Source organism: Nelumbo lutea, chromosome 1 (assembly GCF_056320005.1).
Source record: "Nelumbo lutea isolate HS-2025 chromosome 1, American lotus-T2T, whole genome shotgun sequence".
Classification (NCBI taxonomy): Eukaryota; Viridiplantae; Streptophyta; class Magnoliopsida; order Proteales; family Nelumbonaceae; genus Nelumbo; species Nelumbo lutea.
Window position 1 is genome coordinate 136,841,667 of NC_142684.1, and position 16,913 is coordinate 136,858,579.

Below are 16,913 nucleotides of genomic sequence, written 5' to 3' on the forward strand. Positions count from 1 at the left end.
ATGGCCCTCACCAGTTTGTGGTTTGGGCCTTTGGGGCCATGGTTTATTTATCAATATGGATTGGTAATGTTGACCTATATATATATACTCCGGATCTCCTCCCATAAGAACTATGTCCACGTCAATCCACAATACATTACCTCCATGCATTGTGAACATCTCCCCGTGCATAATACTATATAGGAGGATGAGATGTTCCCTATGTATAACTGCGATGTTATGTGGATAGACGTGGGCATAATTCTTTTGGGCAGGAGATCCAGACTCATATATATTGGTTTTGTAGTTTAGTGGCACGCAGTACAGGTGAAATGGTTGATACTGTATAGATCTAATTCAGTTCCCATTATATTTTTCTCACTTCATCAACCCAATTTAACTTTTAGTGTAAATTGCAGACCAGTGCCCTGTATTTTGGGCCAAGTCTCACTTTGGTACCTGAATTTCTAAACATTCCAATTCACTACTTGAACTCCCAAAACGTCCACAAACAAGGAGATTTGAACCAAGTATTTAGGAGGCCTTTTTTTGGCAGGCAAAACCTAAGTATCTAGGTTGGGAGGAAACTTATGATAAAAAAAAAAAAAAAAAAAGTTGGGTAGCAATAAACCTACCACAAGACCATGCTTCAATTACTTGTCATAATTATTTGAGTTCTATATTCTAACTTATATTTTCTCTTCTTTGCTCATACTTATTAGCAAAATTAAAAAACAATGGATTATTAAAATTTATATATTTTATAAATATAAACAATAATTATATTTATTTTTTAAAAAATTAAGATATACATTCCATATGTGACTTGTTCTGAATGTCCTAGTAGTTCCTACTTTATATAAAATTATTGAAGTATGTGATTTTTATGTTTACATACCTTATTGTTATAACGTATTTTTAGGATTTATTTGAGTTTTCCCATGTATTCGTACTATCCTAATTTTTCTACTCTATCCATGCATATCCCAATAAATTTGAACCCTATCAGTAAGTCGTGTCTTCGGATTTGATCCGATCCAACTTGTTTTCTTTAAAAATTAATAAATTATTAAAAGAAAAATAAAATATACTAATTTAAATAAAGTAAAAACAAAAATATAAGTATTTTTTATTATACATACATGTTTTTTTTTATAAAAAATAAATAATATAACAAATTTATAAAAATGTAGTATAAAAATATATTTATAAATAAATAAATAACATATATATGTATTATATATTTATATTTATAAATATATAATATACATTGGATTAGATCTTCTCAGATTGGATAAGGGTGATCCAACTCTGATCCGATTTCTGATCGAATCATATTATCCGATCCAATTGGAAGATCCAAGCAGGGATAATCCAAATTCGACCAAATAAAATCGGGTCTCAGATCGTATCCATTTGCACCCCCTAAGTCATGACTATCCTATGGGTGTAAAATTAGAACATTATCTGTAACAGATCCATAGTAGACCTTTCCATCTAAGGGCCCAACCTACCTTCTTAGGCTAGGCAAAAATATGCATATCATTCTTCATTTTCAGACCTAAGTCTAAAGGTTATTGAGTCCTTGTTAAACCATAAAAACTACAACACTTGTGAAGTGTTGCAAATGTCTTTCCCAAAGCCAAAGTATGAGTTGGATCGGTTATAGAGTCTTCTGACAACTCCATGTTTGAGATTCAACAAATGGATAAATGGGTTCTCAAATCAAGCAATAGTGGTGGTCCTTTCATGTCATAAAAAAAGTGGGACATGAGGACCATCTGAAATCAGATCAAGGGCGGCCCAGCACGCAGTCTTACACTGCAGTCCCAAATCGAGATAAAGGAAGGTGCTAAAGCTTTGATCATGCACATGCATCCTGATTGTCTTAGTGGTGAACAGGATTCATGTAGCCAATAGTTGGGACAAGGGTTTATGATGATGATGATGAGTAAACCTGATTGTCAGATGGTAATAGTCGTCTTTGATGTTTTGGATTGTTGACTTCCATATGTAGCTTTGAACAATTTGACTCATTCGATGATAATATTTCTCATATTTTGTAACTATTTTGTTGAAATAATGATTATTGTTATCTTGCTAGAAAAGAGTATCTAACCATCGAGTATCCTAATACGAAATGGCAATCAGGTGCATAGCGTGTGTATTATTGTTAATACAGGTTTACCAGTGAAACGACTTTTGTGTATAAGAAAGAGAAATTCTACTAGAAATGATTTCATTGTAAAGATTTCTTAAGTATTACCAGAACATCATGACTGTGCTCTTCTTACAGTGGGGAAGTGAAGTCCAAAATCTAAAACCACACGATGACCCAAGTTAACAACGTAATAAATAAAAGCCATGAACTGCCAAAGCGCAGGTATCGTTCTACAGGTCAAGTCCCAGCGGATCTTGTGATCAATGAAAGAACCACTTGCAAAGAGCGTGGATGATGCATTATCTGAGCATGGAGCATTCCTTCCTGCAACGAGAAGGAATCAATTCTCTAGTGGATCTCCCGGATAATAACCCCACAATCCCTGAAAAAGGAGGAGAATTATGGCCTCTACAGACCAATACTTCGAAAGCTGAGAAGCAAATGCATCAATAAATCAATCTGCATCAACAAATATCTGCAACATGAAATCCATGGTCAAACAATTTGTTAGAACAATACTTGTTGCCACTTTCATATTCAAGGATCAGAAAAGCATTCAATCCTCCTGTTTTTGGAAACCTGTATGTCAGAAAACAATGGACTAACAAAATTGCTACAGACCACTAACCTCCAGATCTGGTAAAGGATCGTATGTTTTCTTGTCTCTTACGTCAAACACTGTAATTCCTGTGATTTTCTGAACCCCAAGTCTAGTGGCAATCAGGTTCTGCAATAAAGAGAAAAGATCTTACCAAGAAGCACACAAAAACCTATTTAACAATGTTCTCTACGCACATAGAAATGCATGCAATGTAAGCACCCAACAAATGCACTTAACGCTCTAAGTATCCAATAGCCCCAAGCTGCAAGCATAGAAAAACATGTCTTTGTTTATCCCCTTCAAAAAGACATTAACACTAATTTTTTATCAGTAGTAACTTAAGAAAAACTCCAAATTCCAACTCCCAACTACTGGTTTAGAATGTTAAAACTAGTTGTAGCTCCTCACCAGGTTGAAATCTGTCGATCCAGATGCCTCCACCTTTGGTAGAACCTGCACATAGATGCTGATGTCAAAAATCACATGCCAAAACAAGATTTTAGTGCATACAAGTTTTAGAGGGCAGAAGAAAAGATCGCTTTGTATAAATGCAGTCTGAGGTTGTATCTACTACCTCATCTTGTCATACACTACATCTAAAGAACCATGTAAACCTATAAAAATTCAGATGATATTACATTCAGCAATTGTGACCATTCAACTGCTGAAATAGGTTCTATGCTTGACTTGATAGCATATAGGTCGTATAACTTGGTGATTAAAGTCTTACCAATTTCTGAAGTCCATTAACAGTAATAGATTTCTCATAGGAATTGCCTCCGGACATCCAAACTTCAAAAGGCCCCATTTCCTTGTCTGTCTGGTTTATGAGTTTCAAGTGTATCTGCAAAAGACACATTAGATCAACTTTCAAGTCATGCTAATTACTTGTTACTCTAGAAAAGTGACTATAGGGTCTAGTAATTCAAGATTAAAAAGCAAAAGAGGCAAATATTTCTTCTATACAATTTTGTGTTAATGATGGGATACACAACTTTCATGACATGTCTCATGTGGCAATTTCTAATCAACCCATTCAATCCACTCATTAAATAAGTGTCTGCTTTGGGTTTTCACTTGGCATGTTCACCAAAGGTTGATTCACCTAATGAGTGGAATTTAAATTTGTTGGGTTGGGTAATAAGTACCCTTTAGGCTATATCGCATGGGCACTTCAAAATGGATTATGATGCGGATTGATGTACCTGTGTTGGACAGATAAATTTTGAGGGTAAGTTCCGGACACCTTAACCAAGCTGTGCCCATGTAAAATAACCATTGGAACCTAGTTATATAGTCAGGGACAGGATGAGTCCCAATCTTGCTCTCCACTAAGTTAGGCAATCCAAAGGGATGAAGAAATTATTACCAAATAACATGTTAAGTCTATATCTATATCTGAACTACAATTAAAAGTAGGAACGAGCTAGTGAAACTTTTCTTTTTGACTAAAATACCCTATTTTTGAATTTGGTCCCTCTATAATTGTAAATGCAGAAAATGTAATTTGAACTACTACTTTTCACCGCACTCTATTCCCCCTCATTAAGTCTCATATTTAAGGTATCTACTCCCATTCTCTCTCACTGAATCCCATATTTAAGTTATTATTTCTCACCAATAAGTTCTACTAATTAGATCTATATCCATTACTTTTAACAATATAAAATCCATGCTTTTTAAAACCAATGCAAAAAACAAAACCTTTCTTCCATCTAGGTGGCAAGTAACCAATTCAACCATCTACTTCAAACGAGTCAATCCATGATGTTATACTTAAATACTAAAATTTTTAAAATAGAAATAAATATAAAAGTAAAAATTTTGTAGAACAATTTGGAGTTTTGGACACATTTCTAATATTTTATATCAATCATATTCAAGAAAAATAAATGTGATAAACAATAACTGTTTTTATTGATAATGGAAATGAAATACAAAATCTAAAACCAACCCAAAAATGGAATTGTTTTACTGCTTGGTGGTGGGTCAACACAGTTCACCCTTTCAGGTCAAATATGTTACCCTTGATGTCATAATTAAATAATAAGAATTAAAAAAGGATAAAGGCACAAAAAATTATAAAAAATACAGGAGTTTTGAAGAAAATATTTGGGCACACCTATAATATTATATATTCATCAATCATCATTATTAAGCAAAAATAAATGCGAGAAATGAGCATTACCTTTGTACACATAGGAATATAAAAAGTTGTACGAAAAAAATTAGACATATATTATCATCATCATCATATCTAAAATTTCCATGTTCAAAGCACATCCACATTTGCTAGTTCTTTAATAGTAAGGTTTGGGTGGGTGCTGGTTAGGTGTGAGTTCAGAGGGTTAGGCTACTCCTGATTAGGATAAATGTAATGGGTGGCTTGTACCTCAACCCACTTCTAATCCACCCAAAGTCCCAAACTTATCCAACTGCCACCCTACAGACACCCTTTGATCATATGATTCTTAACCATCAAATTAACAAAATTATATATCTGTATCTAGACCTAAATAATGTCAGTTAATTTGTGTACAATGGGCATATATTCATGATGACCCTTTAACTGGGAGTAAATAGACGGACCTTTATATTGATTCAAAGATAAAGTGGAAATCTTATAATTATAGTGTCAAATAATTAAAAACCCTTAAAATGAAGGCATCAGAAAAGTCACATTATGATCCACTTCAAGTAACCCCGTGAATGAGATTGGATTACTTAAAAAAATCTCATTCACAATATATATATATATATATATATATATATATATATATATATATATATATATATATTCTAAAATACCTAAAAATGTGAAAAAACAAAAAAGTGATAGGGCTGCACAATCAACCTTAACCACGAAAACTCATCATTATTTCAAAAAAATAAAAAAAAGGACCCATGCAGTCCAACCCTTAAGTAATCCAATCTAGGGATCTTGGGCATTTCGGGAGCTCCAAGTAGCTCATATGTGGCCCAATTTATGGTCCGGAGAGATGTCCTAAACCTGCAACTGAGATTCCAGAGGTGCATGTTTATCTGCATCCTACAAGTTATTGAAAGAAAACATGATGTGTATTGAAGTTTCAAGTTAATTAGGTTGTAAACTTATATCTCATTATAACCCAAAAATTGTCTATGGAGTGAAGTATTACCAAAAAGGGCATCCCTGAGATGGTTTTGGATGGAACCTCGACAAGCTGTAATTCGATCTCTTTGTGCGAAATTGGCTACAAAAGGAACAAATTAATCTTTTTGAGATGTGAACCTCCAATGAACACAAGATATGGCTTACATGCATGAAAGATGGAAAAGAGAAATAAATACATACATATGTAAATACATGCATACATATTATATATGGAAAATAAGAGTAAATGCATAGAGATATAATTCCAATTACAACTACATCATTTTAGCGGTGTACAAGACCATGGGGGATCTCTTATAGAAAAATCCTTTCATTCACAGGTGGAAGAAGTCTTGCACAAATATGAATAACTACCTGATCCTACTAACATTATGGTAACTAGTAAGGATATGTAAGGGCATTCACTTCAATATAATTAAAGAGGGCTTTTTATTGGTCTCTGTCTCTGAACATTTCACTTTAATTTGTGCTAAGCTGGTACCATAAGGATGTGTCGTATTGCATAGTGGAAATATCTCATTCAGGAATAAACAGTACTAATATACTTTTAAGTTGTAACAAAGGCCAATAAGGATTACATAAATTTATGAAAAAGATATATATATATATATATACACTGACAATTTTAGATAGCAATAACAATTTCAGTGATTCACTTAGTTGATGCTTTTACACAAATCTAAAAATCATTTTTCGTATTCCACTAAAACAAAAATGTTAAAATGCCTCCATAGAAAATTTAAAATCAATGATTTTATAAAGTCTGGTATAGAAATAGTTTTAAGTAAAATAATATAAATAAATAAAAACAAAAAATAAGAGGTAGAAATGCTTAGAAAGGAAAGAAAAAAAGCATCGTAATATGTAGTAATGTCATTAAAATTAAAAAAAAAAAAAGGTCACAACATACTCTTATAAAATTGGAATCAATCAGAACTATATTGCTGCTTGTTTCTTTTTTGTTTGCTTTCCTTAGTAAAATGGCATTTTGGTTTATTGGTTGGAGAAAGAAGAGAATAGAAGTTTGGTCTTCTTTGAAGAAAAAGGAAGTTAATGACATGGGGATTAAAAACACCAAGCAACATGGGCAGGATGTTTGGTTTCCTAATTGTTTGTTAGGTTCAGTTTGGGAAGAGTGTAAAAGTGTAAATACAAATATGTACAGTACAAATTAAGATTTAGAGAGACCATATTCAAGGTTTTGCACTGTACATATTTGTATTTGCACTGTTCCCAAACTAAACCTCAATGACATATTGCTTTTATTTCTTATTTTTTCTAACTTTTTTGCTTATCTCTTTCTTTAATATTAATTTGCCAGGCTTTTTTCTCTTGAATATTGTTAAAATAGTTAGCAAGAAATTAACAGTTAAAAAAAATAATCAGAAAAAACGAAATGGAGTGTCAATTAAAAATGGAAGCCTCAAAATTTAGCATATATTATTTAGTAGTAAGTAATAGCATACTTGGTAAGTAATAAAGACGAGTACTACATATTATACTGTGTTTGATAAGAGAAGTCTAGGTTCCTCTTGTAATGCAAGAAGTATTGAGGGGGTTGTGCCTAGTGTAAGACAGTGGAATTTATAAAAGTATATTAACTCGGTTGACCTGGCATGAACCCAAGTGCTAGAATATTCTAGAATATCAATTGAAGGGTAAAAACAGGTAAAAACCCAAATATAAGAAAAATTTAGAATGTATGAGGCCCAAAGACATTATAAATAAAGGCCCCATAGGCCATACCCATGGGGACCCAACACCAATACATTCAATACACCCAAATATCCTCAATAGACCCATTATGGGAGAGAGACCCATATTCTCTCTCCTCATCCCCCCCCCCCCTGCAACCAACCATTGACATTGCTTCCATGGCTATCTTTCTCAAACCTTCAGAGTCAGATCATGAGTGCCAAATCTATTAGCTTACACCTAGAGGTTTATTAAAATACCTAGAATCTAGGTGTGAACTTTTCAGGAACCACATTTTTTTACAGGTAAAAGGAAAATTTTATTAAAGGAAAAAAAAATGAATACAACCAAGCAACAGGTGTTAAGATAACACCCCACAAACACACCAGAAAAACTCCCACCCAAACTAAAACAGACTTCAGAAGAAGAAGCTCAAATGAAACCAACCTTGCAATAATACATTAGAAGCAAATAGGCTCCAACAAAGTTCAATTAATCTTCAACCTCTCCAAACTCTTCCCAACCTCCTTCCTCTTCCTTTCAAAGGCTTCAAAAGATCTCCTAGCAAAATTCTCCCCTCCTAAAAAGAATGAGCCCAGGGACTTGCCAATGTTCTAATATGTTCTCGTAATTGTGATAACTGCAGGTTCAAATTTTTTATATACTGGTTCAAGAAAAACACTGACATGTATCCAAGTAGAACTGGAAGATGACAAATAAAATGCACATCCACATCCAATGAAAACAAAGAAAAATATCTATAATGGAATGTTGTATATAAATGTAAGTCCATGAAACCATATCCAAAAGAGGAAAGAAAAAAATGAAAAAGAAAAGAACTTATTCCTCAAAAATAGCATCATTATATGTTATAATTCCATAAATGAAGTACCATTTCAATATAGAAAAAGAATATGAACTTACACTGCCAAGAATATGTTGTGTTTGTAGCCTCCCAGGTTCACCCAAATTGGCACGCCATGTAATTTGAAACTTACCAAGGATATTACTTCCCTCAACTTTCACTTGTTCAGATCCATGCGAGGACATCCTCAACTGATAGAGATAATTGTAAATTCCTCCCCCAGATCTAATGAGAATGGGTGGCTTAAATATCTCTCTGTCAATTGATATAATCGGAAGATTGACAAGAAGATATTTATATCAATTTTATGTATAATCAAATAATCACAAGGATAATAAAGAAAAGCATATTCCAGCCACACTTTAAGTGAAATCTGCAAGTAAATCCAAAAAAAAGAAACATCTGTGCCACCTGGTTTGACAATTGATCTCTGAATAGTGCTCATCAGCTTTCAATATTGTTGTGCTCCAGTTCTGAGCTGGCTCAAAATCAACTTGATCCATGTAAAGGTTTGATTTTGTATGGTTTTCAATGCAGGCTTCCAAAAATGTATTGTCCTGGGAAGGAGATCACAACTATCTTAAGAAAGATGGATTAGGATATATGGCAGCACTAGATTTAATTTTCTAGGATTAAACATCCAGATAGCATCCACACAATTGAACTATCTATGCAATAATCATAATCCAAGACAGAAGGGACATAAACCAATGAATTAGGCCCATCAATTATTAAACTTTGACATGATTGGACTGGAAGAGTAATTGTACCAAAATTCAGTTGCCAAGTTGGACTTTGATTCAAATAAAAACAAAAAACTTTATAACATAGTCTTGCCTTTTGAGCTTTATACCTGATCAATTGATTTCTGAGGCTTTACCTCTCAACTTTTTTAAATTAAGAACAAAATGAAAACTTGGAACCAAAAATAAATAAATAAATAAATTAATTAATTAATTAAAGGGGACAAAGGAGAAGATCTGACTCAAAATAAAGAACCAAGGCCAGGACAAACAACTGCATTAATATTCTGATATTGCAGCCAAGCCTAGAGCCACTACTTTTTGCAAGACCATTGACTCTCAGTAGCAGATTTTGGCATTTATATGCTAGAGCTTGAACCTAGACATGAGGGGCACTTGGATAAACATTCTAAAATCTGGAGCCTTTAGAATATCCAATCTGTTAAATCCATATAATTTCAATTTCTAAGATTGATCCTTCTTGGTGGATTCTAGGACTGATCATAGAATCTGTATAGAATATGAAACAATTGCCTGGGATTCTCACTAGAATCTAACTTTTGATAGAATCTAGATTATAGAATGCTACCAAGTACTAAATAGCTCCTTGGTTTTAGGACTTATTTGGTAGGAAATTGTCCTAGAAGTAGTTTTGTCAGAAAATTTTATGAACGTGTCCAAGTGCTAATTTGTCAAAAGGTTGTAAAATAAATGTAACAAATTTTGAATAAATATTTCATTGCTGTTTTCCTTTTCTTTTGTTTGATGATCTCTCCATGCATCTAAAGTGCTAATCCTCAACAACCTTATCTTTGGTGCCAGCTAAGTCAAGGCTAAAGAAATACACACCAGGCACCTGGGCTGCCTCACTATGCTGAGATAGAATTGTTCTTTCTGCATTCATCCATCACAGTGAGTATGGACGGCACACTCGAGAGAGTAGTCAAAAGGTGCATGCATTTGATTGTATATTGGATTGGCTTTCTACGCTGGCTTCTCCAACTTGATTCTTCTCTAAAGACTATGTTAAGTAGCCTCCCACCAACTCAATGGATGGAGAGAAGCACATAAACAAAGTTTTTTTTTTTGAAAAAGGTAAGGTAAATATTATTAAAGAGAACCAGAATACAGAATACAACCGGCCCCTCAACATAACTGGGGCCTAAAAGCAAGAATACATTACAAGATATCATCAGCCATCAGCTGGGCTCCCAAGACCCTTTATTGAACCCCTTTTCACAGCAGCAGTCCAAGAGACTAACTTCCCAAAAGTAAAGGAGATTAATTGATCCACTCCACTATGCTTAATTCTTGAAGATTCTGCTGTTTCTTTCCACCCAAATGTTATTGATTACTGCAGCAGGGATAGAGGACCATACACTTTTTGCTACCTTGGACAGACCTCTTTGATCCCAGCACCATGGTAGGTCGCACACAGTCGCTAGCATAGCCCAATGAAGATGCCAGAGGGACAAGAGGTGGTTCCAGATTGTAGTGGAGACAGAACAGTGCAGAAATAGGTGGTTACTATCTTCTTCCACTTGATTACAAAACACACAGGACAGATCATGGAGCATGATTCCTCTCACCAGATTCTTTTTGGTGAGACACTTGTTCAACGCCATGGCCCAGAGCAAAGCACTTATCTTTGAAGGGACAACCTGACTCCAGACTTTTTCAGCAGGAAACTCAGCTTGAGAACCACTTACTAGGTATCTGGCAAAGGAGTTAACAGAGAATACACCATCATTACTCCAATTCCAGTTCCAGGTATCTTCTTCCACAAGGTTCTGGTTGGAAAACAATTCCAACAAATTAGAAACAAGGTCCAGCTCCCAATCCTGAAAGTTTCTTCTAGAAGAAGGGCACCAAACTCGGATGTTGTCTCGGATCTCACAGCAGTCAGCCACCAAGCCATCTTGATTCTCTGCAATCTGGTACAACTGAGGAAACAACTCAGCTAAAGATCTGCTATTGCACCAAACATCCTTCCAAAACTTTACCCTCTGTCCATTTCCCAGCTTAACCGAAAGACCCCTATTTATCAGTGGGAAGACTTCCATGATTACCTTCCAGATGGAGCACCCCAGATAGGTCACCGAGGCAGATCTTTAGCCAACTGGCACTTCAACCACTGAAGTGCATAAACAAAGTTGGATGTTACTTAGGTAATGCCAACTGGCACTTCAACCACTGAAAATATGCTTATAATAATTATCGACCGATGAGGTAGTTTGTGGGTTAAATGTTTAAAAGTATTTACAGAGGCAAAAGAAAGTTTGCAGAGGGGAAGCGCAATGCTTGCAAGATACACACAAGAAGTATCGCATATGTGTATGTGCATGTGTGTGTCTGTGCATGGAGAGAGAGAGAGAGAGAGAGAGAGACCTTTAGTTATTTTGCTAAATTTCTAACACCAAAATCGAGAAGAGAAAGATTGATCCAAAAAAAATCGAGAAGAGAAAGTTTCAATCAGTGTTATCAGGACGTTTGGAAATTAATGAGTCTAGCCATGCCAACACTTGGCACTGGGCATGATACTTGTAGAATCATAATGAAGGCATCTCAGTACTTAGCATTCATAAACATGGTATCATGTGCAGACACACAGTAAGGAGCCAACATAATTTTAATGTTTTCTTTAGCTTCCTGGAGTACATTGATTTTTTTTTCGTAACTTAACATTTATTTTATTGGCATGTTCCCATGACACAAATTTTTTAGGTTATCATGCCAGACAATGTGGACATCTGAATCCCTGGCATTGATGCCATGTATCAAGGTAAAAGTGGTTTTGAGGGAGGGCATGGAATGTTTTCAAGATATCTGGTTGGTTATTCAGTCCCAACCAAGGATCTGTGGTCTTCATTTGAAGCATATATAAACATCCAATACATGAAAGAATGATCATGTTATCTATACACAATCGACATGACAACTTAGAAATAAAATATACTCAAGCTGATCTTGTCTACATAGTTTGGTCCACACAGTCTAACATATTTTAGACATTGATCCTCTTATTTTTCTACTTCTAAATATAAATGTAAAGAAAAAAAATCCTATACCTGTATTCGTTTTAAGATTAATTATCAGAAATTTTCATACTGAAAAAAAAGATCAATTAGTTTTATGACCAGAAGACGTGAACTTACTTATTGGCTTATATGCAATTTCAAGTGCAACTGCTCAACTCAGTTGTTTCTTATCCCTTCTAATCTATCAAGTAAAACGTATACTGTTTATTTAGTTTCTATTCTTGGAATAAGGCATGACTCACTCTCCCAAATTCAATTCATGAAATACACTGAATATGGTGTCCAGTAATAGTATATGTGCAAAAGCTCTTATAAAGCAGGTGATGTGTGTGTATAATACCCATTGGTACTTACACTCAATGAACCAGCAAGGACCTACCTTGACAGTACGAACCTGCACAATGAAAACTTTGTATCATTAAATGGGAGAACTCACACAAGGAATGATAATAGATGGACACATAACAGAATGTTTAAAAACAAACTTTCAAGTATCTGTTTTTTTTTTTTCAGGAATCAATTATTGGTAAGTCCAATATGTACCAGATTAGCAGCAAGCCATAAAAACTCAAGGGTGGTACCTTTGTTCTGACAGAAAGTGGGTTTGCCACAATGAACTTGAAAAATTGTGGAAGATATTTGCGCTCACCATCATTATCATTGTATAGAGCAGTGCAAACCAGCCTAAAGATTGCATGCAGAGATAGCATAATCAATTTGTAGATAAATAAAATAGATGTATATTGCTGATAAAAAATAAAATAGATGTATAAAACAGTGGAAGATTTTAATCATCCATTCCCATACAAGACTTACGTATGAGCCCCAAGCTCCTTGACATCATGTTCCACAATGAAATCATACCGCCCCCCTGAGCGTATTGATTCAACAGGTGATTTTGAAGTATCCAATAACAGTATACGCTGCCTCTCTGTTTGAATTTCTGCCTGCATTTAGTCACAGACATTTAAAGCATAGAATCATAGTTATTAGAATGAAAATAATATTACTGTTGGGATTTAAACAAATCAAATAAAGATAATAAATATTTTATTGATATGATATCGTAAAACCCCTGCTTTGTGTATATTTAAGCATAGACACTAACTAAATGGCTAACAAACTTACAAGGGCATCTCCTGTCACTCTGCAAATAAATAAGACAGTTGCTTACTTGAGCAAAAGAATACAAACAACTCTCAAAAGTACAAACTACACCAACAAGATGAACTGTCCAAGAATGATTAAATGCAAGGCCAAATCTGGTCGTAAAAAAACTGGATAAAACCTACATCTTTAATCTCTTTCTTGTCAATGTAGGGCTTAGTGACTTGGGACATGGTTGAAATGTAAACAGATTCTGTTGTTATTCGTACCCTTTTCCTGGTTAACCTCCATCCTTAAACAGAACCCCTCCTCCTGACACTAATTGGCTTATGGGTAAGAGTGTATCTTGTGGAGTTCCCTTGTATCTTGACTTCTATTATTTATGAAAAGAAAAGGCTTGATAAGGGAAAAAGAACCAAAATAACCAGACCGAGCATGCCCTTAAGGTTCTGCAGCAGCCCTTCTATTAAAGGCAAGAAGAAGGACAGAGATGTTTGCATGTTTTCTCTCCTTTCTTTTTCCCTTTTATATTTTGCATGTAAAATGTACAAGTAGTGTGTTAAATGCAAAAAGCCCATACAGCTAGATACAATTATATGCTTTCAGCCCATATACACCATATACAACTAACCCTCATGTTGATAATAGAAATGGCACTCTCCCAATTGTTACAAAATAGAAAAAAAGTTAAATCTACTAAAATCTGATGAAATTGATGCCAAAAAGATATGGTGAGTTCTAGCTTGCTGATAACCTATCTTAACATCTTTTCCTTCCGAAATTCTGTAGTTTATCTCCCTCTATATACACAAACAAACAGCAAACTGTGTCAAATTCCAGAAGGTGCAGCTCTATTTGCTGAAACCTTCCACCAGCCATGGCCCAATTTAACATCCTAGGTCCCTTCCCCTTGGTATGAAACTATATCATCCAAATAACTTGACAAATTGGTCCATAGCCTAGATATAAAATTTGCAATGGAAAAGATGAGACACTGATTCTGGTAACAAACCACAAAAATAGCATTTACTCTTTAAACCCCATTCCCTCGATATGAGATGATGAATTATTAGGATCTTGATGAGGTGGACCGTACAAATGAAGAAACACACTTTGATGAGATAGGTGGGGACCAAATCCACCATAATGGTATAGAGCATCTCTCCTCACCCCAATTAGCATGTCATAGAAAGATATAGCCAAGAACAAACCATTAGGGTCTAGTTCCCATACTAATTATTTCTCAGACAGCTCCTTCGATTCATAACTTGATCATTCCAATAAAAAATTATCGATCAAAAAATTCCAATAAAAAATCTCATGCCTTAGTTATCTTCCAGTTCCTTTACCGAAGACTTCTTACTAAATCTTAAATCCTTTAACCTCTCTCATCATCACCATCATCATGGTAATGCAACTTATACATTAAACATCGAACTTAGATTAAGCAGCTTGTTGAGCAATTACATATAGTGCCATTGCTTCTTTAAAATGGCGAGTATTATTATTACAATTTACAATCAACAAACAGAAACTAAAATCGGCAACTTATCTACTACCAAATTGTGGGAGAAAGAAACACGAAAAAAAATATCATCTTGTTTTGATCTGTTATGAAGAGGCATAGTCACCTTAATCATAACGTCCTTGACTTCGAAACTAGAACTGTTATTGATGCTGATATAGCTGCAGAAGGTCTCCCCGAGATAAATTGCTCTGCTGATACAAATTATGGAGACATAATCTTCAGAACTTAATTAGATTGATCAACAAGAAACGAGAGAGAGAGAGAGAGAGAGAGAGAGAGAGAGAGAAGAGAGAGACCCAAAGGATTGGGGGAGGACGAGGAAGCCTGGGATGCCCATGGCATCAGTGGGATTCTGGAGCTCAAAGCGGTTGCGATAGGTGAGATCGGCTTCGCCAGATTTGTTAGTGCTGGCTTTGCTGCGACTGAAGAGGCGAGGGAGATGAGAGGCGGCACTGGGGTCATCGAAGATGTCTTCTCCTGTAAGGAGATCGAGAGGGTCGAGATGGAGGGGATTTTCGACGTGGAATGACGGCCTGCAGAGGCGCATCACCCTGAACGCCAGGGAGTGTGATCCCGCTGTGGCGCTCATGTCTCTCCACTTCCTCTTGTCCCAATCTCTCTCAATTCAGGTGCAAGCGGAAGCCGATGGAATAAGAATGGCCGCTGTTCTTTTGTTATGTTTATAGCCTTCCCTGAATTCCTGCTCCGTTCCCTTCCAAATTTGCTTTTACTCCGTCTAAAATGCAGGGTTTCCTCCTTTTATCCAATGAAATGAAAGAAACCCATGAAAGCGGGATAGTTTATATACCCACGTGTCATTCAGATTTCAATTGACGGTAGCCAGGGTGGGGTTTAGTGGTTACTGCCTTACTGGTTAGCGACTTAGCCATGTGTGTGTGACTGCCGAATTCCGTGACCGTCGCCGGTGACGATGAATTTTGGAGGAGACCGTGAGATCCGACTATGCCACCGGAAAATTGGGTTTTCACCGAACCCTGTATTTTTGCCGCTTCGGCTCCAATAATAATCGTCGAGAGATTTTCTACCAAAGACAAGATATGTAATTGAGAGTTGAACAGGTACATGAAAAGCCCTAGACTAGATGGAGACCGCAACAGGGTCCGATCCATTAACCGGTTTAAATTGCAGACTTGCAGTTGACTTGACTAAATACGTCGCAGGCGTTACCGGTTTAAGACCGTCTGATCTTTTAGCTGAATGTTATGAATGTTTAAGGGGCTGTGTAGTTTGTAACCAATAAGATAACGCCAGGACGGCAGGACTTGTTGTAGGGGATCGAATTTGGATCGGATAGTATGACCCGATCAGAAATCAGATCGAATCTGAATCACCCCTATCCGATCCGACATATATATTTCACCCCTATCTCTGTGGAGATGGGGATGGGGATAATCTTGTCCCTGCTAGCGAGTGGCTCTCCATTCATGCACTCCTTATTGCCATTCCTATTCAAAATCCTTGTTTATGTGAAGCAAATGGGCCTTAATATTATTGGCTGTAACTTATTTGAGAAATTTCAAACCCAAACCCACCAGCCTAAAATTATGTTCAAACCCGATATAAAACAAGTCGGGCCATCCAGCCCATCAATAGGTCCCACAAAACATTTAATATGTGTTTGGTTATTAGGTATTTATAGATAGGGTGTTTAATACTTTAAACATTTATTTGAAAATATGCTTTTCTTGTTTTGTTAAACATCAGTTTAAACATTTTTTTACTTTCCACCTCATATTAATACCCTATAAAACATGTCACATAAGCATTTCATCTCATAAAACATTAGAGCATTGTGACAAACAAGAATTGGACATTTCAATAAATGCCAGGAACCACATAACCATCAAGTTCATCAACCCGAGTGCGTGTTAGAAAAGGATTACAGCAAACCCTTCTTTGCTTTTTAAGTTTTAACCGCTCAGTCATGATGATGATGAATCGAGGCGGGGCCAAGTTTTCTTTGAATTTTGAACTGCCCGGTCAGAACACAACATGAATCGTAAGGATTTTGGAGACCTGAG

At 35.6% G+C, this 16,913-nt stretch overlaps 1 protein-coding gene across 4 annotated transcripts; it reads right to left on the reverse strand.

Annotated features, from left to right (window-relative positions):
- Window positions 1-2,201: 2,201 nt before the first annotated feature.
- LOC148877817 (uncharacterized) lies at window positions 2,202-16,048 on the reverse strand. Of its 4 annotated transcripts, none has more exons than XM_088944531.1 (12): window positions 15,168-16,048; window positions 14,975-15,059; window positions 13,053-13,183; window positions 12,818-12,920; window positions 12,616-12,630; window positions 8,867-9,012; window positions 8,515-8,710; window positions 5,900-5,974; window positions 3,472-3,585; window positions 3,150-3,194; window positions 2,769-2,867; window positions 2,202-2,615 (listed from the first exon to the last, which is right to left on the reverse strand). In XM_088944531.1, exons 1-12 carry the CDS (start codon window positions 15,458-15,460, stop codon window positions 2,595-2,597), a joined length of 1,323 nt encoding a protein of 440 aa, XP_088800657.1. In that variant the 5' UTR covers window positions 15,461-16,048; the 3' UTR covers window positions 2,202-2,594. The 4 variants fall into 4 exon arrangements, with proteins under 4 accessions (XP_088800657.1, XP_088800654.1, XP_088800665.1 ...); XM_088944528.1 differs by having other exon boundaries at window positions 14,975-15,062; window positions 15,168-15,924; XM_088944539.1 differs by lacking the exon at window positions 12,616-12,630 and having other exon boundaries at window positions 14,975-15,062; window positions 15,168-15,924.
- Window positions 16,049-16,913: the final 865 nt, after the last annotated feature.

Excerpts from the sequence above, each read along its gene's own strand:
- LOC148877817 (XM_088944528.1), bottom strand. The coding sequence starts at position 15,460 with ATGAGCGCCACAGCGGGATCACACTCCCTGGCGTTCAGGGTGATGCGC. Across the intron at positions 12,921-13,052 it reads AAGGAGCTTGGGGCTCATAC|GCTGGTTTGCACTGCTCTAT; the intron begins GTAAGTCTTGTA and ends TGCAATCTTTAG. Across the intron at positions 3,195-3,471 it reads TTAATGGACTTCAGAAATTG|GTTCTACCAAAGGTGGAGGC; the intron begins GTAAGACTTTAA and ends ATCTATGTGCAG.